This window comes from Crassostrea angulata, chromosome 10 (genome assembly GCF_025612915.1).
Source record: "Crassostrea angulata isolate pt1a10 chromosome 10, ASM2561291v2, whole genome shotgun sequence".
NCBI classification, from domain to species: domain Eukaryota; kingdom Metazoa; phylum Mollusca; class Bivalvia; order Ostreida; family Ostreidae; genus Magallana; species Magallana angulata.
This window is the reverse complement of record NC_069120.1, coordinates 53,374,462-53,400,218: the sequence shown is the minus strand read 5'-3', so window position 1 is coordinate 53,400,218 and position 25,757 is coordinate 53,374,462. Positions and strand designations below refer to the sequence as shown.

General features: G+C 36.2%; 2 protein-coding genes across 4 annotated transcripts; one reads left to right on the top strand and one right to left on the bottom strand.

Annotated features, from left to right (window-relative positions):
* Window positions 1-877: 877 nt before the first annotated feature.
* Window positions 878-4,785, top strand: LOC128167172 (uncharacterized). The gene is made up of 2 exons (XM_052832746.1): window positions 878-1,409; window positions 3,668-4,785. The coding sequence occupies exons 1-2, from the start codon at window positions 1,185-1,187 to the stop codon at window positions 3,950-3,952; spliced, it is 510 nt and encodes a 169-aa protein (XP_052688706.1). The 5' UTR covers window positions 878-1,184; the 3' UTR covers window positions 3,953-4,785.
* On the bottom strand, window positions 4,337-24,132 carry LOC128167171 (transient receptor potential cation channel subfamily A member 1-like). Of its 3 annotated transcripts, none has more exons than XM_052832742.1 (26): window positions 23,560-24,132; window positions 19,036-19,192; window positions 18,763-18,938; window positions 18,570-18,677; window positions 17,434-17,542; window positions 16,819-16,916; window positions 16,690-16,737; window positions 16,400-16,588; window positions 15,622-15,822; window positions 15,049-15,212; window positions 14,655-14,819; window positions 13,023-13,137; window positions 12,771-12,937; window positions 12,192-12,276; window positions 12,006-12,062; window positions 11,797-11,892; window positions 11,303-11,373; window positions 10,777-10,939; window positions 10,489-10,578; window positions 8,971-9,140; window positions 8,508-8,637; window positions 7,101-7,295; window positions 6,448-6,516; window positions 6,216-6,323; window positions 6,025-6,125; window positions 4,337-5,584 (listed from the first exon to the last, which is right to left on the bottom strand). In XM_052832742.1, exons 1-26 carry the CDS (start codon window positions 23,800-23,802, stop codon window positions 5,323-5,325), a joined length of 3,537 nt encoding a protein of 1,178 aa, XP_052688702.1. In that variant the 5' UTR covers window positions 23,803-24,132; the 3' UTR covers window positions 4,337-5,322. The 3 variants fall into 3 exon arrangements, with proteins under 3 accessions (XP_052688702.1, XP_052688703.1, XP_052688705.1); XM_052832743.1 differs by lacking the exon at window positions 23,560-24,132 and adding an exon at window positions 21,214-21,469; XM_052832745.1 differs by lacking the exon at window positions 23,560-24,132 and adding an exon at window positions 20,520-20,651.
* Window positions 24,133-25,757: the final 1,625 nt, after the last annotated feature.

Sequence of the window (25,757 nt, the reverse complement as noted above, 5' to 3'; positions counted from 1 at the left end):
TTTAAACGAAATTCCACCATCTCCTGGTGCTAAGTTCCCATACCTTGTTCAGGAATTCTAAGTCCTTGAATTAACCTGGTCAGTCTAGGTGTCCGTACATAAACGTCCCATACAGTTTAAGATATATCAAGATATTAAGTAAGTGATTTAAAACCAACCACAAAGTCATATATAGCAAATCGAAGCTAATGTATAGGAAACAACTGCGATCTAAGAACCTTTATTACACATCTAAATCGACTGCATTCAAACTCAAATCTCAAACTACCAATAAAAGGATCGACTCAGCAGTTCCTCCTGATTGCCTCACTAGTTTCGATAGGCTCCATTTATTGATGTCAATCTTACACTCTTAAAATTGATACACGGTATTTCAATAGTCCCATAACTTTCTAAAAACAAATTCTTTAGCTAAAGAACTGTGGGGGGGAGTTCTGGTTGACCGCAAAGCTACATTTCCATTCATTCAAAAAACAAAAAGTTCCACAGATTTTGGTCTTATAGAAGTTATTTAGGAATATATATTTTATATTTTTTGAAAATTTTAATACCAAAAAATTCAAAAAATCCTTCTACTTTATCATCCTATCTTATTCAAAGTATACCCGGAGCTGGCCAATGACTTATAGGTAAATAATTTTTATTGAGTCCGTAGCTGGTCAACCTGAAAGCACATTTAAACGGGTATACAGGTATATGTATATATGTAGGATGTACGGTTTAGTTCAAAATAATATTTGGAATAATGATACATATAAAGTGAACATATTTAAGGCTATAGTACATACTGTTTAACATTAAAAGAATGAGTGTTGTGACGTGATGACGTATTGCTGTTTTCTTGAACAATGTCCACCGTTCAAATTCACACGGCTATTGTTCACTCTGATTTTTAATCTGAGAGGGACAACAATAGCACAAGGTTGGTCTTACAACTACTGGGTCGGCGCAAACTGATACATCTTTGACAGTAAATGTGTGTCGCTTAAGTGTTTTAATCAGCGAAGATCGAATATCAACACATCAAGCTTCTGTAAGATATATAGCGTGCACTTATCTGCAGATAAGATACAAGGCCCCGGGGTAGCCAGGCATGACTCGCAAATCAGGCATCCGGATCGGTACAAAATAGTTCTAGTCTGTGTATAGTGGTTGGTCGTATAAATGTTTGCTATGAAGATTAGATGGAGGATCAACAACCAATCTCTGTAGACCTGAATCCCATCAGCCTACCAATACCCGGCTGTCTCCTCCGCTGTGACGTCATCAATGAGGACCCGACCCCCGTGACCCTCCCCCCGAAGTTTCTGAGGGTGAGCAGGGACTGGACAGACGAAGAGCCACAGGACAGTACCGAGTCCCGGGGGAGAGATATTTTATCAGCGCTCGAGTGGGTCAGGCAGCAAATGGTAAGTTTGATGATTACTGTCATGTTGTAAATTTTGAATTTTTGAATTTACTGGATGGGTGTAAATACAAAATTTACAACATGTTGTAAATTTTGTATTTACACCCACCCAGTAAATTCAAAATTAACAACATGACAATTACCATCCATTACAATATTTAAAGTATAGCATGTATGTTTACGGTCGGTAATAGGATTATAGACCTGAGATGGCATTGGTATCCGTTAATAATCACTGGCTTGTCATCTAAAGCAGACATTTCCAAGTGTAATTCCTAATCCGAACCATAATGAATTTGAATTATTGTTCTGGAAATTTTGTAAGATTTGGTTTCCAAAGATAAGGATTTCGATTTCGATTTTTGAGTACTATACAGTAAAACTCAGTTAAACGTCAAACGAATGTGTATTTATAAGAGAGTTAAGCTTTACGTTATTAACCGTCTTCAAAGAGAACATATAATCCCACTGTAAAATTTCACATCGAACTGTGAAAAACAATTTTCTTTTAGTCACCATTACCCTGTCGTTTTATGAACAATTCTCGAGTTCACTTCCCGGCATTATCCGTTTACGTAAGTACTGGGGGCCCCCTCACGCAAACCCGTCATAAAAGCGCAACATTGAATAAGACACACTGATATTCATTTATACACGACCAGCTTAGGGTTTTATAATCCCGCAATATTTTTTATCAGCCATATAACCAGCAGAAATGGTAAACAGTTTCTAAACTGAGCGATTTATCGTGAATTGCTAGTCCCCTGTCTCTATCGCGCTAGTTCCGTCATATACACAGAGCAAGGCCCGTTAGAGGTGGCGGGGAACGTCGCGTGAGAATGGGGGAGAGTAGCTGGTACAGCTTGTCGAAAAATAATCTTTATGCAAATTAATATGGGGAACATCACGATTTCTTGCAATGAATTGAATAGAAAGAAACTAATATGTTAAATGCAATGGTAATCTGGTACCACAGATTGCATTAATAAGATAACAAAAAAACCCTCTAAAATGAAAAACAACCAATAACACCCCTCCCGAAAAAAGTCAATATAAAAAAAAACCAACAACTCCCTCAATAAAAAAATAATTATATATAAACAAACAAAATAAACATACATGGCGGAAACACAATAAATGTTATAGAGAACAAAACAACTCAAATAGCCAGCCTTCATGGATACTTACACCTTGCCTAATGGTTTTCTAGTTATCGCGATACTCAATCTAATCAGGATTGTCTCCAAAATAGTTTAAACTGTCCGTTTAAAAGAGTTTAAACCTATTTAATGTCGCTCCTAAATGGCTGAATAGTAAAGCGTGAACTGGGATTATTATTTAGCGCTTTACGCGTTGCTTTGATCCCTGAGTGCAACAAGACATCAGATTAAGCTAGTCTAGCGGGCAAGAGCTGTTTATGGCTTACTCCATCAAAATAACTTCATTAAGAAAATGGAGTCATTGAATAACCAAAACTTTTTTTTCCCTTTTACTGGCAGAAATATTCTCTTTCAACATGGGAAAACTAGTTTCACTTCCAATGAATGACCGAAAAACATTTGTGTATTCACAAAGAGTATGTGCATGGGATGTACTAAATATACATCATATGGCTGCTATCAATATATCGAATATTTACAGTTGCTAATATTTCCTTATATGAACATAAAGATTTCACTTAGTATAAACTTTCATTTCTGTATATTTACATTTGCAAATATGTTTCCTTATATGAATCTATAGAATAGCGAGAACGTTCAACACTGTGTGAACATTTTCATGGCATCACAATGATAATGCACAGTTGCAGTATTGTAAACATAAAAATACCGTTATATTAATGATTCTGAACGGTTTTCTATTCTCAAACGTAGATATAAGAAATAAACAGCAATGTTAAATTGTTCACCGAATATGAACTTTGTACGTGATCGAATTTTTGGACCTTTAGGCTTCTCAGGATTTTATCACGTGACCAACCAAGTTCATGTCCCGGTTAACTTTTTAACAATGTGTTCTTGTTTCTTAAAACAACAGTACTGTTTTATGCAACATTGAAAAACAAAGAATGATAAGTTTGATACTAAAAAAATTGTTAATTAATAATAATAATCATAGATTGGAATAAATGTCTCATTTGAAACCTAATATTCCAAAATTCGATGGCATTTATTGAAGCATTACATAGACTTATTTTTTAAAGTATAGTATAGAACTATTGAATGTTTTAAATTTACATCTTAATTGGTTTCTTTGCAGGTGATCCTGAGAAAAGATGACATCAAACTACTGAGGCGGTTCCTTGATCTTCACGCCACCATGATGGAATTAAAATGGGTCTACGAGAGCGCAAACTCCGTGTCTGACGCCAGCAGTTATAACGGAAGTAATATGTCACTCGATGACGTCATGAATGCACCAAGGAACTGCTGTTTAACGAGTGACGAACAAGACACACAGTTCAGAGAACGTACAACGTCTTTACTCATCCCCAGAAAATCTCGCGTGACGAGAATTCGATGGAAAAGTAACGAGATTATATGATCAATCATTATATCATTGTCTTAGACTCTCCTAGAACCCATTGGGTTATTCCTACAACCATCCAAAGAGGCCAAATGAATTTTACAACTTATGCAAAAGTCCGTAATGTAACAATACACGCCAAAAGGTCACGTGTATCATCTACATGATATAGTGTGGTAAATGCTTTTGGGGGCGCAGCAAATATAAACTACCGATATCTGCATTGCCATATTTGTAAAATGTCTCCCATGGCTCCATTCTCTGAGCCATAACCACATAGTGATGAGTTTAGAGATTTCATTAATACCCTCTCCGTTGTTCTCGTACCACGAGGCTTATAAAATGTTAATTTCGATTTATGGTTGATTTGCAACTTATGTTTGAAATCATATATATTTACAATACTGTAGATTCCTTATTTTACGCGAGTACTTAATTCCGCGATTCAACGGTTTTCCATCAAATCGCGAATGCCGAAATTTTATCATAGTTTCATGTAGTTTACATATGTCTGAAAATTAAAAGCGAGATTTTAAAATTCGCGAGACGGGCTTCTCGCGATTTTACGCGGATATTAATTCATCGCGTTTAATTAGGAATTTACAGTAACCAGTTTTCTCGATGCAAATTTTTGCACAGGAATTTACGTTATTTTATGAATTTGCATAATGATTAATAAATAAACTGTGCTTTAAGGTTTGTTGCGTACGTATATAGAATGCAATTTGCAGCCGACAGAAGGTACTATGAAATCAAATAAAATTGAGTCACTATGAATTCCATTGATTCCACAGATTTTGATTGTATACTTATTTTTTTCATTTCAACACTAATAAATATTCATTATTGTTTCACTTCTTTTATTTTTAATTCCCAGTTCACAATCAACAGTATACAGTGAGAATTTAAATGGCTTAAAAACGTTCTTTATTCCATACATACAGTAATGGAAGGACTTTTGTCACAACAGAAACTTTGCCATAAAGAGAACTGTACAACGAACTTAGGCGAAAACACTAAACTATATATTAAGAAATGCAAGTTTTCATTTAGTTAGTAAGAATAATTTGTTTAAAAATGTAAACCAGTCATTTCAAATTGCTTCACATCCATCGGTAGTTATTCTCAGAAGATATATAGCGACATAGGTTCTACCTTAAAATGAAGTTGGAAACCAATGAACAATCAACTTGCATCAATAAGACCAAATACGACATTTTTGTTCAACAACAAACAGTTTGACTCTTTACAATACTGGAGACTGAACTCACGAATGTCTAACATGAAACACATGGGGATTTGTTCTTGATCAAAATTGATAACAATGTTGAGATACATGTAAGAGATTCATCAGCCAAAATGTCATCTGAACTCCATCAAAATCTAACTCAGCAATCAAAGGTACTCTGTATATTGGAGTGTTGAGAATGTTCTTTCCATTTAGAGATGACTGCATTCTGTCGAATCAGGTTCTTTCTTAGGACGTCCGAGTTCCATTTGGAGCAGGTGGGATTGATGACGTCATCGAGACTGTGTGATGTGTGAAAGCCTTCATCATGGTTGTCTGCTTCTGTTTCTATTTCCATTTTCTGAACTATCAGTTTCAGCATGTCATAATTTCGCTCCATATTCACAGAAAGTTCTTTCAACCTAAGTATGATAAATTCAGTCAATTAAACACCGCTTGGTCGTTCACTCTCTGAGCTTAAGGCTGTAGTTACTTTTTGATAAGTGAGATAACTCTCATATGGGGAAAACAGTAGTACGTTCAATGGTATGTGGTGTAATCAGGTCAAAGGCGATTTCTCTCTTAATTGTCTGGCAACGCATTATAAAATATTGTTCAATTTATTTGAAATAGAAAGAAATTTGATACTTTGGAAACAATGCGTCCTTCTAAAACTAGTGTAAAAAAATACGCCAACATTTGAAAAATATAATTCTTATGTAACTTCCTGAATGGTAAAGACGTTCATTTGCAAATTTACAGGAATATGAATTCGGTTAGAACCTACCATTTGGCTTTACAGGAACTGATCACTTAACAAAACAAGTTCATATCCCAATGAACTATAATTGGGGACACTGACCTGGTTTTCTGCTTGAAGAGTTCCGTTTTGACGTAGCTGGCCTCCTCGCCCCCACACACCGAGCTACTGTCGGCATCCTTCTCCATCAGGTTCTTAAACACCTACAAATATCAACAGAGAATTCCTCATTTATACAGATACAGATAAACCATGCACCGATCACGATTTCCGTTGAGCGGGAGAGCACTCACCCTGACGTATTTCCCGCACTTGTTCGGATACTCCTTGTGCTTTATTTTGTCCACTTTCTCCAGAAGTTTGGCCGGCAGACGGCGCTCCAGTTCCGTGTGCAACTCCACCTACGAATGAATCAATGCAAATAATATTAAATACCGGTGTTTGTTTTGATAAAATTGGTTTTATTATTATTTTCCACTGAAAGAAAGAATATACTCATCTTAAGCATCTAAACAAAATACTTACCTGCATGGCAAGGCGTTTCAGAGTTGCGTTCCTTAGCACTGATTCTATGTCTCCAACTGCCAAACCGATCTATCAACAAATAAAATTTAAGAAAAAAGTACAAGCTTTTATACACTACGCTCCCAGATTACCTGGTAATGCTGTAACAATATATTGGCAGGGTACGCACTTATTCAATAAAGGGTCATGACTGCCGTAGTTTTTTCCCGCCAATCTTCCGACAATATGCATATTTACACTTTTATCCTTAAATGCTCAAAAGTGCCAAAATTTGCGGTTACATGTAAATAATTAAAATGAAATTTTTGGTAATATGCAATCTACAAATGGTGTTCGTAAGAAACTCAAATTGCTTTCGTAGTATTTTCAATAATAATTTATTTTGAGTTTAAAAGAGCGAACATTCAGATAAACTATGGAATTGGATATTTCTGGCAATATGCCCATCACTATCATTGTGTACTATAAATGCATGTACCTAGAAAGCTTCACAATATTATGTTCAGAGGAGTTCAGAAGAACTCAAAATTTTCAGAAAAAATTCTCATCAGCTTTAACAAAGCTGAATCTTACACCGAACAATAGTGACATAGACGGGTGTTTGGTTAGCAAGAACTTTCCTGAAGAACGTCATACAGCCCGGCAAGACTCACCAGTAGGTTGACCAGGAGGATGGGCATCAGGAGAACGAAGAGGAGTATGAAGAAGACGGTGAGGGAGGGGTAGGGCAGCGTGCTGGGCTTGTCGTCAAAGTAGGGCTCATTGAAGGACGACATGTAGTCCAGTTCCAGCATCATAACCGTCGCCCGCACGATGGACATCAGGGGCGTGGAGTAGGCGTGGCTGTCCTATTTATAGAAGTCACGTGTATATTAGAAGTAAGCACAGGGGCCAAGCCCGTTTTAACATTAATTTCAATGTAACCATAAATAAAGAAAGGGGTCGAACTCTGACCAAAATAAAAAAAACTACCAGCTCGCTTCAAAAGCCTAATAAATCAATTAATTTTTAAAACACTCGCAATATGCATGTATTTTTCACAAAAGTAATGTCTGAGATACACTCATGCCGAATTTCAAGTTGATGAGTCTTAAAATAGCGGAGATATACGTCATTATTCTCTCGAAGTCGCCAGTTTATTTTTACTCGGACATTTACCGGTCCAGGGCTCACGATGGGATTTTGCCTCTGACAACAGCAGTATTGCAACAAGTCGAGAAACATTCTCACTAATCTTTGAAAATCTTACATCAAATGGACGCTACTTACATACAAAAACTCTGATAAAATTTCTTAAATACTCTCCATAATAAACTTTTATTCTGCAGCCACATCAACTTCTGACCAGACCGGCCATTCTGATAGTTAATGTTTAACTCAATTTCATTGGTTAATATTCCTGATGGTCCAATCAGAATCAGTCTTTCTCGAAGACGTCAAAATGGCCGGTCTGGTCAGAAGTTGATGTGGCTGCAGAATAAAAGTTCATTATGGAGAGTATCTAAGGAATTTTATCGGAATTTTTGTATGTAAGTAGCGTGCATTTGATGTAAGATTTTCAAAGATTAGTGCGAATGTTTCTCGACTTGTTGCAATACTGCTGTTGTCAGAGGCAAAATCCCATCGTGAGCCCTGGACCGGTAAATGTCCGAGTAAAAATAAACTGGCGACTTCGAGAGAATAATGACGTATATCTCCGCTATTTTAAGACTCATCAACTTGAAATTCGGCATGAGTGTATCTCAGACATTACTTTTGTGAAAAATACATGCATATTGCGAGTTTTTAAAAATTAATTGATTTATTAGGCTTTTGAAGCGAGCTGGTAGATTTTTATTTGGGTCAGAGTTCGACCCCTTTCTTTATTTATGGTTACATTGAAATTAATGTTAAAACGGGCTTGGCCCCTGTGGAAGTAAGCATGAGGCACAAAAGCGCCTGAAAAATGACATCGATGGACAAAAACGATGATTAAGATATAACGAGAAAATCAAAGCACGCAGCTCAGTTTAGGTTCTACAAATGTTTGAAGAATGAGGTAAAGATAGCTTGGGTTTTACCTCGTGTCTCAGCAAAATGGAGAAGGCGAGCCCGAAAGCAACCAGGAGAATGGAGAAGACACAGAGCGCCTGGAACAATGTGGCCAGGATCTCTAGAAACATCACCACGTAAATCCCGAACACGTCAAACCTACGAGAAACGACAAGATGATATCCTTTATAGGAAGACAGTATCTACCGTTGGGTCGCTAAATACACGAGACGTTAAACTTTACCGTGCGTCTTGATAACAGAAAATGAACACTTCAGTTTTGATAATAAAAAAAATTATAAGTAAAACTGTTTATCCAGTTTTCCATGCGTATAATAAATTTTGCAAAAATGAGGCATGTAATTTTTTGCCATTTTAATTTTTTTAAATAGCAACAATTTAACCAAAATTTCAAATTGATGGTTTTGTTTATATTAACATAAGATAATCGCAGTAATAACTAAATATTTAATTTGGTTGAGCGCTGTATACCTTTGCAGGAACAGGAGACAGTTGAACCAGGCCAGGAACACAGCTACCGCCCCGGCCTCCATGTTGAGGCAGCCCGAGTCATTGAAGAGCACGGGGGCGATAAAGACGGCCGTCGACACGTACAGCACCCACTCCACCAAGTTATTGGGGTCCAGGAAGTACCGCAGCCGCTGCAATCGAAGTAGGGTGTGAACAAAAAAAAGATTGGCGTGAGTAAAGGGAGGGGAATATATAAAGGAAAGAGGCCATGAGCAAATTCGGGTTATTTGGTTAATCTGGCCCTTAGAGCAACAACAAAAAATGTGACGTCATCAGGTGGAAAACTGACTACCATGCATTTTAATGGTTTAAAACAAACTAAAAGTCTTTATCAAGGTAACTTTTAATTTAAATAACTGTTTTATTGAAGCTGCTTAATCCGATCTAACTAAAGTATTATAAAATTTCTTTAGGTAACTATTTCCAATTAATTTTTTTAACGGAACGCACCAATAGAATTGATTTTTCAAAGATGTTGACATTTTAAGTCAATTTCATTATAAAATTCACAAAAATATACATACATGTAGCATAACTCAAATCTTCATGCTTCTTTTCGTGTTCAAATATAATGAAACGATCGAAAAATTTCGAAATCTTTTTGCCAAATTATAAAATCAATATACCCATCTCAGTATCGAAACGCATCTTTACAGCCCATTTCCATTTTGAAAATGCTTATTTATTCTTTTAAAAGAACTAGCTGCAGAACTGCAGCTCCACGGAAATTCGGGTAAACGGACCATAGGTCTACAGTTTAGACTGCGCACAAAAAGTTGCGCATGATTTTGGACTTATTTAACTAATTAAGGAATATATTCTGTGAAAATTTTAATACCAAAACATACTTAAGAACCACATTTATACCCTATTTTATCAACTGAATTGGCTTAAAGACTAATGTACACAATTATTTACAATTGGAAACGGATGTTTTGCAGAGTCTATAAAATATATAATACATGATTACATTCGGACCATAAAACTTTGAAAAATACGTATATTTGGATCAAGAATTCTAAATCAAACTAATAATATGATAAGGCGATGGAGCATTTAGGAGTCAGACTTACACGAAAAAAATAACACAGACTCCACGGTCAAAGACAGCAGACTACTTGGTTGAGAAACCAATTAAAAGTTACAGGTTTACTCTATTGCTACACCGTCCAAAGGATACCCGAACTTTGAAAGAATCTAGTTTGTCCGTACGTGAAACAAACCATTTGATTTACATGTAGGTTGACAGGTTGATTGGGTTGAAAGAGCTTCGACTAGCAGACGACCATGGGGTGCGTTCAGAGTACTACCGTTGGTAGAAAAATTTACCACCGGTAAAATTTCTTACCATTGGTATGCCAACGGTGCCAATGTTTGTTGAAAAAACTTACCATAGGTAGGCATTTCTGCAGACAAACTAGAGCGATGGGTACTTTTTTATGACGTCACGAAAAATGGCAGATACCGTGTATGCATTACCTGTTGCACCATCTGGACCAGCTCCTTGAGGATGTTGATTGACGTCAGAACGAACACCAGCCCCGTGATCATCCGGTACCACGTGGTCATCTAAAGCAGACACGGGGTTATGTTTTGACTGAATTTGTTCATCAAAGTTGGACTGCATGTTAAAATTTAGAGTTATTCAAAATAATATTTTCATAAACGTGGTAATTAAAAACATACTTAATGAGTTTAATGAAATTTCATTAATTTTATAATTAGTTAGTGAAGTGAATTTTGTAAGCTTTGAGTATTATAATTTACTTCATCAGATTTGGTTCCTGTGATTTGCGTTGAATTCAGAGTAGAATTGTTGGGGAGCGGCGTGTGTGACGTGAAGTCTTTGGTGGCCAGCAATGTCAGCAGGGCGAGATAGACAATGTACAGCACGAGATTCACTGAGTGCACCCACATACCATAGGCTCGCCTGGGACAGAAACACAACTAGTATTACATGTTATGTGGATAAATGGGTTGATTTTTTCTTTATTTCGGTTTTGACCTTGACCTTTTAATTGACCAAATAGGAGGTCTCTTGCATAGTTCAAAAGATATGAGCAAAAGTTGACTAGAGCAAAATCTCAGCGAAGTGTTTCAAACTCAGTTACAAAAATACTTTTTCTGAGAGTTGTTGTCAAACAGAGTACAATTACGTCTCTCAGTATAATAGTTTCAAATTACGATTTAATCAATTGATTTGTAATATGACATATGATTAAACTGACATAAGAAGAAAGATGTCGCTATGTGTGTTTTAACTTTAGATACGCCGTAGAACAGAAGCACTGACCATTTCATGGTAAGGTAGGTACGACAGAGTTTATGAGACAGGCACTCCACTCTTCCATGGCGGACCATCATCTGAAATTTATAAAAAAAAAAACCCAGCTTATTAACTTCATATCTAATAACGTTAAAATCAACGAAGAGAAATCTGGAAAAGGTTAAAGTAAAATAATTTAAACGTATTTTATTGGGCGTATACGGTTTTTGGTGGAAATTTATGTTTCAAAAAGTTAGCTCTAATAACTTGGCTATGTACATGTACTTAATAAAGATGAAACTTCAGAGGTTGCAGAGAAATGCAAACCGCTGAATAGAATATACAGCCAAAAATATTACGTTTATAAACACAGACATTGAAAAAAAAATGACATGCGAAAAAAAAATCTAGCTTAAACTAAATATATAACCTATTCACCAACTAAATCTTCATACATTATACAACTATTCAATGATTAGATATAAATATAAAGAAACGATTTAAGTTAATTAAATTCTTACATTGAGGGCAAACATAGGTTGTATGTCGCCCCCATTCTTATTCGCCTCCCGGACAAATCGTACTGGACATTGCAGATACTCAAAGTTGTACTCAATCTGGAAAAAGATAAAATAACCCAATAAAGTTTGAACTGAATTGCGGGTCACTATAGAACAGTAGCTACGTCATAGAGATCTAGTTTCCACAATACAAATTTATGCTGACTTACATAGTAGTCCTTTTTATGTGGATTCCCTACATTGGTGACACAGCGATCAAGGACTGTCTGTAACCAGAAAGGCACAATTATTAACGGAGATTTATTTAATATCATTCTATGCTTCCTGCCTTCCAAAGGAAAATCATTTCTAGATACATAAATGTCAAGGGAGTCATGTACATGCATATACCTTACCATACAAACGTCTGGAAGATGTTGAATCAGGCCATGCATGGGGCAGCCAAACGTTTTGGAACAGGTATGTAAAATTTCACTCCACCTTAACATAAAATAACAATACACATTTATAAATAAGATTATTTACATACAAACAATATTCTAATATTTCTTTCTATTCGTTTTGCTTTCAAAAATACAGAAATACATATATTTTCAAAAAGTTATGTGATATATTCACCACCAAGTTTTTTTTATTTGCGTTAATACAGGTCCCATGGCCATCGTCAGAGCCGTGTTTTACAAAAGAACTTAAGACAAACAACAAGATTTATTATCACTTATTTTTCATAAATAACCAGATGTTTTAATTTAAAATCAGTAAAACATACGAACACTAGTTAATATTGTTGATTGAAATGGGTTTGTGTGAATTTTGCATTTAAAAGATAATTCCACGAGACTGGAAAGATTTACGACTTAGTCATAATTTATTTTGTAAAATGCAGACCTGGTCCGTGAAGTAAGTTTTACATTACTTAAATATGGTGCTTGGTGACCGTCTTAATAATAAACGTAAGCGTTACTTTTATTTACCTCTCATGTTTGACAGACGTCAGTGCTACGGCAGCCTTGCGATTCTCTATCGCAATATCCATGAAACTTTTGTCTTCTATATTCAAACTGATTTTGGCGCCAAGCGAGAGCAGAAGATCGACCACTTTGGGCTGTCCTGCACGTGAAGCTAGATGCAAAGCTGTGTCCTAAAATATATATAAAAAACAAGTGCCGGACGTTTTGATGCATTTACATTACGAATAAAAAGAGTAAATTGAGCTATATATTTACCCCATTTTTGTTTTTGACGTCAAGAATGTTGGCATGGACACCAAGAAGCGCTCGGATGCATTTTGTATAGCCATTAAGGGCAGCCATATGGATAGGCGAGTTGTCATCATGAGCCCTAAAACGTAAGTTTGCGCTCGGTTCATCAAATGAATTACTCAGTATCCAATGTTTAGTAACAAAAATCTAACGCAGTTGTCTTTCTTTTTCAAATACCACATCAACTAAAAGCACAGACTGTGCACCTTTTGCAAATCCTCGGTATCATACTTTGTCACTTGTTTAAATTTAAAATCACATAACGAGAAAACGGATTAGTCAGCGAAAATATTTCATGGATATGTTTGGTTTAAACATACTCTTTGTATTTTCAAAAATAAAGGATTATACGTAAGCATAAGTTCAAAAACGCATGCTGCTTTCTTCATACAATTTTTGATAACATGTTCCTCGTTTTCGTGAGAAGGGATGGTTTCGAAATTAAACATAGAATCGTCATAAAATTTGACTGAATTTACATTTTTAAAAAATGATTTCATGTTGGATTGACCCCAATTAAAACTATTCTGCATAATTTTGATCAAATATTTATTGTTCAACTCTATTCAAATAAAGAGTTATAATTTCAAAATTTGTATAATAAAAGCCTGTATTCATTGGTCAATTTTTGTTCTACATGTATTTATCTTCAAATTATCTTTTATAAAGAAGGCTTAATTTTCCTATCCCCCACCCGACTTCATGATTTTATTTGGATAAAAACAGGAGAAAAAAGTTAATATATATCTTTGATTTATTTCTTATTTATAATTTTGTTCAACTTCATGTAAGTAAGCAATACAATTTTAGATAACAAAATTTGGAAAGTGTGAAGGCCGAACTTGGTCCTTTTTTTATCTAGGATTCTCTCTGTTGCTATAAAACGACCTTCACATCTGTTGCAGACGGCTTTGCGACTTAATAAACCTAATTTGGCGCTGCTAAATGAGGGTGATGTTGACCCAAATATTGAGGACAGCATATATGGATATGAAGGAAATGCTAAATTTAGATAAATCTCGAGGAAGCGTGGCCTAATGTAATCATTGAATATAAAATATCAATAAATCTGAAACACATAAAACACAAGTTTTGCCGAACAATTCTAACATCACATTGGGTTTTCTTGCTGATCATCGACAGAGCACTTCAGAAGATATACGGCTTTTTAAAGGTTGTTCGGGTAGGAGTCGAGTGTTTAGACAATAAATTAGACCCACACTTTACACCGTTTTATGACTCATTTCCGATGAAAAGTAGTTTTTAAGTGAAGTTAAGGTAAAAGAACTCAACTCCACTTCTAGCCTGGCTGATCGAAAATAAGTAATTCCGTTATTTTTACAATATTATTGTCTAATAAATTAATATTATTACAATAAAAGTATACACTCTATGATGGAGATTTCAGTGGTACATATGGAGTGAGGGTTCCATCACTAACTTATCATTTTACTACATATGCCTAGAGACAGTCAACTCACCTAGATATTCTTATTTTTATTGATAAATCATCCTTGTTAATTACTTAATATGCGCTATATATGTTCTCATTAGAAACAAAATGATATTCAGACGTGGAAACCACGTGATTGGTACCGTGTGACGCGTGCGCCTTTCTGCATCAGCAGGTTGATGATCTTGACGTTTCCGTTTAACGCCGCTAGGTGGAGCGCCGTAAATCCGTCACAGTCCGACTCGTTGATGATATTGGGGCCCAGTTTACTGTCCAACAGTCGGCGGCAAGTGTTGTAACGGCCGTATCTATGAGACAAGATCGGGGGTCAGAAGAAAATAACGGCAACGTAAACAAACTCATTATAAATATTTACGCCTCTCTGAACGCTAGCTCTGGTCCCGCCGTCACCAAATTTTTTTAATCCCTCAACTCAAATCCTTAAAGGAAACGTACATGAATTTGAGGTAAAAATTTAGACTTGAGGACAAGTATTGACCTGAAGAAAGTTGGTGACGGCGGGGCCTGGTCACTCACCGTGCGGCGAAATGTAAGGGGGACTGTTTGTCCTTGTTTTTGGGGTTGACGATGGCCCCTAGTTCTATCAGGTCGTCCAGGGCCACAAGATAACCCTCCCGTGAGGCGTAGTGGAGCGGTGTACAGCCGTAGTCGTCCTTCTCGTTCAGAAGATTCTTAAAGTGCTGAAAGAAAAAGGCGGAGAGCTTAGTACCCGGGATCATAAGGCTTAGATGATGCGTCTTTTTATCTCAGTCTCACTTTTACAATGGGGATATAGACTGGAATAGTGAAACTAAGATAAAAAGGGAGCTAGTCTAAATATTTATGTCCACAGAGCCTGATATTTGAAGCTTTGTGCAATAAATTCTAAACGATAAGGTTTTATCTTTTTCTCTTATATTTTTTTTAAATATTGCAAAGACTGAGAAATGAATAAATTGATATACTCAGTATTACATATTCAAAGATCAAACTTTGGCACAAACAAGTCAGTTATCCCCTACAAGTTTCCAAATAAACGTAACTCAGCGTTTGATGACATGGAATATAGTTTTGAATGACAATACTTAGTTTCAATGTAAGAATACAAACCTTGATGCTCTGCACACCAAATTGATTAAGTTTTCCACCATATTTTATGGCAAGATGGAGGAAGTTCCTGTTTTTGTTGTCTTTGAGGGAGATGTCCGCGCCACTTTCTAACAACAGGTGCACGGTCTTCCAGGCTCCTTTTGACGCGGCCAACAACAATGGCGTCCTCTTCTGGCTATCGACGGCATTTACCTCCACACCCTGCAATTCAAAGGATGTGATACTTATTGACTCAAAACTGTATTTTAATCCGTATATAATATGCAACTTTACATCTAATTTACTATATGCAATGTGTGAAACTGGGGGGAACTGTGGAACACGTGATCATATGTTTCACTCCCCATTTTAGACTCCAAAGAGTCTAACCCAGGAATTTGCATATTATATTGTAATATGTGAATTATTGTAAACTGATGAGCTGTATTGCTCAAGGTTGAATTTCTGAATAAATAATAACATATTTCAAGCTAATTTTCAGATCAGCAAACAATTTGAAATAATCTTTGAAGGAATTTAATGAACTCTCGCACAATTGTTATCAGAATAAAAAGAGGCTCGTAGGTCAACAAATTAAGCATCTACCTTAATTTTGATATGATTTGCTAAGCTAGAAATAATTGCCTGGTATTATTTAGTGAAGAAAGACTTTAGATTTTTAAATGTGAATGTTTTTCTATAACTTTATACAGATGTGTTCTTTTTAAAGAAATTTATATAATTTAAAATGGTCACAGCTATCCAGTTCCTAATCACCATGTCAGACCACGTGACTTACCTCATCAATCAGAAACTTGACAACGTTCACGTGATTGAAGAGCGCTGCCCTGTGTAATGGCGTCATTTTTAGAATGTCGGTTTTCTTGCTGGCAGTCATGAACTTCTCGGGCTGTAGTTGACGCATCATATGGATGATGCTGAGCCCACCCTGGGCACAGGCGAAGTGAAGAGCCGTAGATTTATCTTCCTGTGAATTCAAATTTCACTTAAAATACCGATTTCTACGTCATTAAATAAATCTTGTGAGTATCAATCAGTTACATTATTTATTTGATATATCAGCTTTACCTGTTGCACGTCCAAAGCAGCTCCAGCATTGAGACAAACTCTTACAGCCTTAGAAAAAAAAGAACATTTAAACAGCTATATAAAAGGTTTTCCACATAATTGGACCCGTAAATAGCTATGACGTCATACCTCTGGGTCGCCGCTGCTGACGGCGGAGTGGAGAGGAGTGTTGTTGTACTTATCTGTGAAGGACAGCACCACCTCACGGGTGTACCCCAAACGTTCAACTGAAAATATACAGCGAGAGAGTGTTGCTGACGATCGCTATATCACAGGAGGTTTCCATCACCGACTACCCATAGCAAAAGTCTTCAATCGATTATTGTCAATACATTTTTTCATAAATCACATAATAAAATTAAGTTTATTTATTACATTACTTTTCCAAAGAATTCAGTTCAATTTTGAACTAGATTAAAAGACATACGATGGCATGTTTATATAAATTTTAAAGTGAGTTTTCTAGAACTATTTGTATAATGAATGCTTAGACCTCTGTTTGCTTTAATTATCATTTAGATTATCGACTGATTTAGCTTTCTCGTATACCAATATCATATTAAAGAGCAAGGATCTTCCATAATAGTTTAATAAAAAATCTTGGATTTTTTGGTTGACAAATAACTGTTCAAATAATCAAGCAACAGACGACAATAGAAAAATGGTAACCAAAAACTATAACTGGCTAAAACCCTAATCATTGGTCCATTATAGACACATGGTCACGGTCACGTGGTGTCTTACCATGTTTGATGAGGACTTCCAACGTTTTGTCCGACGCCCTGGTAGCTGCTGCGTGGATCGGGTAGAACCCGTCATCACAACTCTTACACGGCTTGGCGCCATGCTCAAGCTGAAACGGAATCAATCATGTGAAAGGATGGTGAAATTGATATTGACGGACAAAACCGTGTTCTAATTAGAATGATGGGTATTTTATATGTCCATGGATTTCTAAACACACAACTGTATAATTAGAATTAGACCGAAAGCAATGAAACCTTCATCTGAATTGCTTAGTTAAAGATAATTAATAAACGCTCCAACTGAAATCTACGCGTTTGCAGTTATCAATTTTTAGAAACTAGTAATATTATTAGCCCACTTAATTAAAGTATGTTTGCGAATGGAATTCTAGAACATTTTTTTTTATCGTAACCAACGTTTGCATTAACCGAATAAAGGCACATTGGCTCACCGTCCCAATATTGACACGTGCAGACTTGCCTAAGTGTTAAAGCACTCAAGTATTGTCTTTAGATCATGATATATAACATTACTTCAAACGTAGAGTTTTTCCAACGTAGAATAATGATTAACTTAATTGCCAAGTTTATTCACATCTTCAATAATGCTTTTTTGTGTTCCTTCTAGCAGAAGTATTAGTTTGGCACGGTTTAACGTACCAGTAATTTGGCCAAGTTTAACGTACCAGTAGTTTGGCACGGTTTAACGTACCAGTAGTATGGCGCGGTTTAACGTACCAGTAGTTTGGCGTACCAGTAGTTTGGCACGGTTTAACATACCAGTAGTTTGGCACGGTTTAACGTACCAGTAGTTTGGCGCGGTTTAACGTACCAGTGGTTTGGCGCGGTTTAACGTACCAGTGGTTTGGCGCGGTTTAACGTACCAGTAGTTTGGCGTACCAGTAGTTTGGCGCGGTTTAACGTACCAGTAGTTTGGCGCGGTTTAACGTACCAGTGGTTTGGCGCGGTTTAACGTACCAGTGGTTTGGCGCGGTTTAACGTACCAGTGGTTTGGCACGGTTTAACGTACCAGTAAATTGACACGGTTTAACGTACCAGTAATTTGACACGGTTTAACGTACCAGTAGTTTGGCACGGTTTAACGTACCAGTAATTTGGCCAAGTTTAACGTACCAGTAGTTTGGCACACTCGTCTCTGTCCTTGTAAGCGCAATAGTGGAGGGGCGTGGCGCCAGTCTCTCCCGGAAGTATGGCGCTGGTTTTATCTTTGATCAGAATTGTCTATAGAGGGAAAAACAAAGACATACATCAAGTGAAATAAAAGCTAATGGCGTGATAACAAATAAAATCCGTTCACAAGACTTACACGCAGTGGTTCTAGGAGCCCCAGGTCGACAGCCAGATGGACGGGCGCCATTTTGGCGAAGTTAAGTATGGACGTGTCCGCTCCTAGATCAATCAGCTTTTCTATGGCGTCCTGCTGCCCCTTCTCTACAGCGACATGTAATGGCGTGTTTCCCTCTCTGTCTTGAAGGTTTATATCTATTTTTTATAGAAACATTTAGAGGTTATAAAATAAATGATTTGTTTGAACAAACTGAAACTTTATAAAGTTACGATTTTACTATAAAGGCTATACCTCCTCCTTGTGACGATATATAGCTGATGACGTCAGTAAAACCGCGGGAAGCGGCATGGTGAATGGGGGACCAGCCACGGGTGTCTTGGGCATTGATGCGTGACGGATCATTGTTTATGATTTGTTGTAGCTCTGTAACATTTCCAGCGGCTGCAACCTTTGAAAAAAATTATCTGAGTAAAGAACAAAATCTTTGATTCTATTTTAGTTGTTGTCACTCGTGTATGTCATGCAAAACATTAGTCACAATAAATAAAATTAAAAAATCCAAATTTCTTCGAATTTTTAAGGATGCTCTCTTGTTCTATAAGTAAAATTGAATTTTAGAAATACTGAAAGCAAACTTTCTATTGCCGATAAATAATCCTTTATGTCATCAAAGGGAATATTATGGATATTTATTTTTCCAATTTTGCGCTTTTTACATTGCATATTAATGTCAAATAATAAAGGTAATGTCAATAAAGCTTACCAAACATTAAGAATTGGCTAAGTGAAATTTTACTATTGAAGCTGGAATTTGTGAACATATCCCATAATTAAAATAACAATCACCCTAAATAATTCCTCCGATTCCAGTGAAAAACACAAACTCTTTAAACTGCTTGCTTATCATTGTAAACCATCAAAATGGCCAGTTCATTGTCCTACCTGTGCAAGAAAATTTTTCGGAAATTCGTGAAAAGTATGAGACATAAAATACCCCTCCTTTTTAATGGCAAATTATTGCCATATAACTCTTTGGTGAATCAAATAAATTTATATACTCAGTAATTAAAGATATAGTTGAAGTAAGGCTATTACAGGGAAGAGTTGATTTGACCAAAACAGAAGTAGAAAAGTTGGTCATTCGTAGTCTGAAACCAATAATAGTCATCCATAGAACTTATACACGGCCAATGATATTTTCTCCCGAAAAAGCCGTGTGTGTCCATTTAACGATTATGTGGATTACCGACCATTCCATGACTGAAAATAAATTTTTCACTAACACTACACAAATATGTACATTTTCAAATTAAAATCGATTTAAATAAATTGAAAGTTTGAGTAAATGTCATCTTTCTCGTCTTTGTGTATCAGTTATACATTACATGCTTTCTCCCATATAAGGAACTCAATTCAGTCCTCATTTAGATAACAATATGTCATTTCCCGTTAAAAATTTTATAATGAATACGAAAGCTATTTTTTGAAAACATAACACAATGTCGCAAAACTCGTCTCATCCTTTTCCCGTTTTGGGTTCATGAGTCTGAAGACACGCGTGAAAATGTTCACTACAGGCGTGAGTATGCTAACGGATTTCAAGCAACCTTTATCATAATTTCAAATTTTTAAAATGAAGCCTAGGTTTTTTAAGATAATGTTTTGTTTTTTTTTCGAAGATGCAGTAATTAAATCGATTTTGTAAAGGTTTATAATATGCAGTAAATATTTCAAGTAACGATCAACAAAATTGTAAATGACAAAATTGAAGATACCTCAAAACCACCCTCCTGTGGAGCGCTATTTGCTACGGAAAGAACAATCTCCCGCAGCATCTGTCGGCTTTCGTCAAATGCAACAAAATATTATTTTACATTCATTTAAGGGGATGAATATTTTGACCATTGTGTCTTTTCAAAACATGCTGTTTAACAAACGAATAGAATAGCGTTAATGGAGGACTATTTGATCGTATAATGCATCCTTATCGAGCTGCAGGATGGGGCAGGGCCGGTTGTTGACAGAGAACTAGAGACGCATTGTACGGACCATAAACTTACACAACCTGATTTCTTTTCAGGTGTTTCATAATCTAGGACAAAGTTTGGCATCTGTACCGGGTATGATGCGCCATTAGTTCGAGATATGGGGAAATAAGAGTTTAAATGAGGACATTGGGAACCCCGGCAAATCAATTGGATCGTTAACAAAGAGACACTTCAAGAAAAATCCCCAAGGGACGAGCAATGATTGGTGTTATGAAAGGCGGAATAGGATCTAGAACCTGAGGATTAATAAATGTAAAAAACATGGGTAATCAGGGTCAAATCAATCATGAATATAAACAGGTGAAGTGGTCACGGTACACTGAACACGTGGAAAAGAAACCTGCAAAACCGTGAAAGGTCAACAGGTAAAAAACAGCTGGTCTACAAGTATACGACGCGTTGTTAGTGGCTTGTTTCTAACCTTTCCTATATCCTCGTCTCCCGATCCCCCGGCATGGCTGGGAATCGATTTTGTCGGATCACCGTCGTCGACCGGATGTAGCAGGTCTATCCCGACTTCCTCCGTTGGTTTGTCCGTGTGTCGCCGGCGGAATATCCCGGACAAAGCAAACTTCCTCCGTTTTTCGGTAGACATGGTATTCGTCTTTACTTTAGAATTTAAATCAAATCGTACGCGAAATATCTTTAGTTTAAAACTATTTTTGTTGACTATATTCCGATTCGTTTACGTCATTGCTCAAATAATGGATTGTCGAAAGTCAAGATATGGGACATGACAAAGACCGTCCCCCAAACAGCATGCCATTCTTTTATGTTTGGGTGTGTTAAGCTTTAAATATCTTTTAATTTAAGACACAAATATTTTAGTTGTCAACGCATATGGCTGATCGATTTGTAAATAATTAAGCATATAAGACAGGGGACAGCCTACAGAGGGGAACAATTCACACCCAGCTAATCAGAATACATCAGCATACGCCAACAGACCTCGCATACTTTTACACTTCTCAATATAGCCCTTGTTTAAGGAACATTTTACTTCACTGTTTCACTTCGTTCCTCGCTTAGTTTAATACTATATCTGAGTATCAGTTTTTATTCAACAATAAACCAATAATTCAAAAAGGAGCTTCCTCTTTTAGTGAAACACCACGAACCGGATAGGACCGTTATTACCCACGACCACACAGTCCTAATGACTGGCAGTGCGCATGTCGAGTTACTAGAACTTTTTCAGATTTCCGATTTAGATTTTGGATTTATATAAATAATAATAATTGCAAGTTTTTATATATATATAGCGCTTTTAAATTGCAATGCATTTCTCAAAGCGCTTTTACAATTTTATACAATTTTTTCAGGTTCAAATTTAGAATTTGATTTCCAATAATTAGACTTTTTGTATAACTATTGAGTAGACACCCATAAACTCCTTTCACACAACTCGGGGGATCCCGCGAAAGGTGCTCACTGTAAAACCACACACAATGTAAACCACGTCTGGTTATTTTCAATATCATCTAGTCTGGTTAACGCCGAGTAAACGCTGAACCATGGGGAAATCATTTTTTTAAGTTTGATCAACACGATTTATTACACCATGATTATTTCTAAATGTAATTGGAATATTCTGTACAATTAGTAGAAAGTTTGTAACTTATAACGTAAAAATACATATTTTAAAGGTTTTATCCATTTATCAACGCACGTGTACATGTAACTTTAAAGATTTTTAAATTAACAAATCACTAAAAAGGTTTCAAAAGAAAAGGAGAGGAGAGAATTTTGAAAAACAGAATCTTATTAATAATGTTTTAATGTTAGAATTTCAATTAAAAAAACATGTCCTACGCTAAGATCAATTTAGAGTCAAAGTAAACCCTTGGTTCCTCTTAAAATAGTCAAAACGGTTCAGTTAAAAGATTGACATGCAAAAGAAATATTTGAATATTTACAATGTAAAAAAAACTATTGGACAGTTAGAGAGACCTTTTATTATCCTCCCAAAAGATTTCAACTAAATTGGAGTTTGATCACCTTTTTAACACTCTAATTTAACACTCTAATTCCTTGACAGAGTGAGCCCCTTAAAATAAAACCAAAAATAATTTTTGGGATACGAATTTTACGCTATTTTATTTATGCAAATAAGATAATCAAAACAAGGCCAAAATAAAATTATTGTTCGTTTGATATTGCCTCACGCCTTATTGAAATACTCCCTATGATAAAATTTTATTAGCAAAATAAAGAACTCTTTTGTTTTATAAGGAGATTTTTTACTTTTTACTCATCTTTAATAAGTTAAACTTCAAGTCTGAAAAATTAAAAAAAAAATTCTCTCCCTCTCTCCTGGGTCTAGAAACCTCCAGGCGGTAATCCAAACAAACCATTTTTCAAGGATGGCCTATATGACTTCCATATAGAATTTTTCTATATTTGTTTTAAAACGCACCCTGCAGTCTTTATTCAAGCACCTTCTCGTGAGAATTACGAAGTAATTAATATTGACATACAATGTCTATGCCGGAGGAATTCCACGAGTTTCTCTATGTTTCCTTAATACTGGATCCATTTTTTAAAATCAAATTGAAAAGAATATATAATTAAGTTTCCTTTTAAAACATGAGACGTTAAAACACCTCCAAGAACACATTCTCTTTAAAAGGTTCCCCATTTCTGATGGTTTTTATGAGGAATCATGCAGAACCATCTAGGAATCAAAAATGTCTTATCAAAAATAACAAATCAAACGATACCTAAAGCAAGAATTAGTGGATGATGAAGGGCGAGTACTTGGTCTTACCTTACAGATTCTGTACGGGTTTTCACTCATAAAACAGACGGTGCCCTGGGGTATCACGGTGCCGTCCCTGGTGCTACCCCTCATACCGTCCATCCCTGTATCTTTATAAATCTCAGAGAACACGCGTTTTCCCATCAGCCTTTTCTTACTGAACCACTTCAGCTTCCGATTCTTGGCCCGGGGGTCGGATACTAGCTCTACCAGGCTATTGTTGGGTGAATCTGGGGCGACTGTTTCTGTCATGTTCACCCAAATAGACTCGCTATCTACAGATACAGATGCTGTTGACAGCGATGGTCCATATCACTTGAACCTCTCGTCTGTGATTGGCAGACTCAAGGCTCCTACCATCCGTCCCTTTATTTACCTCTGCTTGGCATCAATAAGAGTGGAAACAATTGAACTACGTTTAAAATTACAAACAACACTTTAACGCGATAAATATAATTATCTGTGATGAAAGTCTTAAGTGAGGACCATCGCCCTGGCTTTTCACCTGAATTCCTAGCCTCCCGAAGGAATAGGACACTTCACACTTTGAAGATGCACTGGGGAGGGATTTATGATGCGTGAGTAAACACCGCGTTATTACTGACCCAATCTACAGCTACTACCGTACCGTTATCTGCAGACAACTGAGAGAGCCTTGGATTCAGACAACTGGTATTATAGTATTTGTTCTAATTGCTTACGCAACCTGGACGTTTTATTTCATAATCAATTTGTATTAAAAAACATGGTATCTTTGATAATAATTTTGGTCTGTGAATAAAAATCAGCACTCAAAAAATGCTCAGATCTACAAGCAAAGGGTTAACCTACCATATAAGAAAATTTAGATCGGAGGGGGGGGGGGGGGATTCATACATTTAATATAATAATTAAATATCGGAAATATTGCCACGGGATAATGTGCAAATTCAGTTGACTTGAGCTTCTCAATAAATATGCATTGCACAAGAGTCAGAGCACAGCCCGCGTTGCATCCGGTGTACCGGGTGACTCACGAAGTACATCATGGGCTCGGCGTGTCCCCATACAGACCCCGGCTGGAAATCGTCACCTACCATCAACTTGTTATAATCGATGTACTGTGGGAACGGATGATAAGCTCAGAACATGACGGATGGTCGAGACACATCCAACTCTTTGGGGACACGAATTCCCGCCGTCGGATAAACCAATTACCGCCATAACCTCCATCACGTGGCGGGAACTGATGCCGAGTGACGTCATCAGGGTTCCTGTCGATAACGTCTGCAATGTTTCTGATTTTAAAAGTTATATAACTCAGAATATTCCAAACGTTTAATCGTTTACAAGCGTTTTTCTTGCAATTCTAAAGTACAAACTTTAATTCTAAATTATAAGTAATGTTTTATTAATCAATGCTTGATAAAAAGTGAAAGCAGAAAATTGGTTATAAGAAAAAAGAATTAAAAGCTGTGAAATTAAAAGAATTATGGATTAAAAAACTAATTATTTTTTCATAATCAAATTAGTGTGTTTTTAATCAACAAAGCCAATAATTTTGCACACCCTTTTAAAATTGAAACTTGGAGATATTTTAAACTATGAATTCCAACAAAATATCGCCTTATGGACTTTTGCAATCTAAAACGTTAAGGAATAGGACATCGTAATTTGTAAAGAACTTTTAAAATTCTGTCATAAATTGTTGTTCTGTCTAGCAAAAATTTACCTTCAACGTTCGAATTAAGTTCTAAACGTAGAAAACAATATTATTTCTAATTTAGTATTAATGGATTATTTAACTTCTTGATAGTTTGACATCATTAATGGACGTACATGTATTATGACGGTAAATTATTTTTGTTTTATTTTCCTTAATTTCATGTGACAAGGTTTTATGCCACTATGTTTGGTGAATCAACAATTTGAAAATTGATTTTAAAATGCCCCTAGTCCATTCCATTTATTGCTTCAATCGATAGCACATGCCATAGTACCCGAAGCCCAACAAAAAAATGCCCATGCGCCAACTTATTCATCAAAGAAGTTTAATGTCTTACTGATAACACCAACATTTGTAATTTCCGCGCACCTGTCACTGGTGTTGAATGCGCGGATCCAGGACTTTTTTTTATACAAACTTACACCCCCCCCCCCCCCCGGCGCCTAAAAAAAGTTAAATAAATTAAAATTCCGGCTCGAAAGGTTTTCAAAACGCGCTATAC

Bases quoted from the DNA above. Each gene is read 5' to 3' on its own strand.
- LOC128167172 (XM_052832746.1), top strand. From the start codon at position 1,185: ATGGAGGATCAACAACCAATCTCTGTAGACCTGAATCCCATCAGCCTA. The intron at 1,410-3,667 runs GTAAGTTTGATG...GTTTCTTTGCAG, and splicing joins AGTGGGTCAGGCAGCAAATG to GTGATCCTGAGAAAAGATGA.
- LOC128167171 (XM_052832742.1), bottom strand. From the start codon at position 23,802: ATGACAGAAACAGTCGCCCCAGATTCACCCAACAATAGCCTGGTAGAG. The intron at 16,917-17,433 runs GTAAGACACCAC...GTATATTTTCAG, and splicing joins GGAAGTCCTCATCAAACATG to TTGAACGTTTGGGGTACACC. The intron at 15,213-15,621 runs GTTTGTATTCTT...TTTTTCTTTCAG, and splicing joins TTGGTGTGCAGAGCATCAAG to CACTTTAAGAATCTTCTGAA.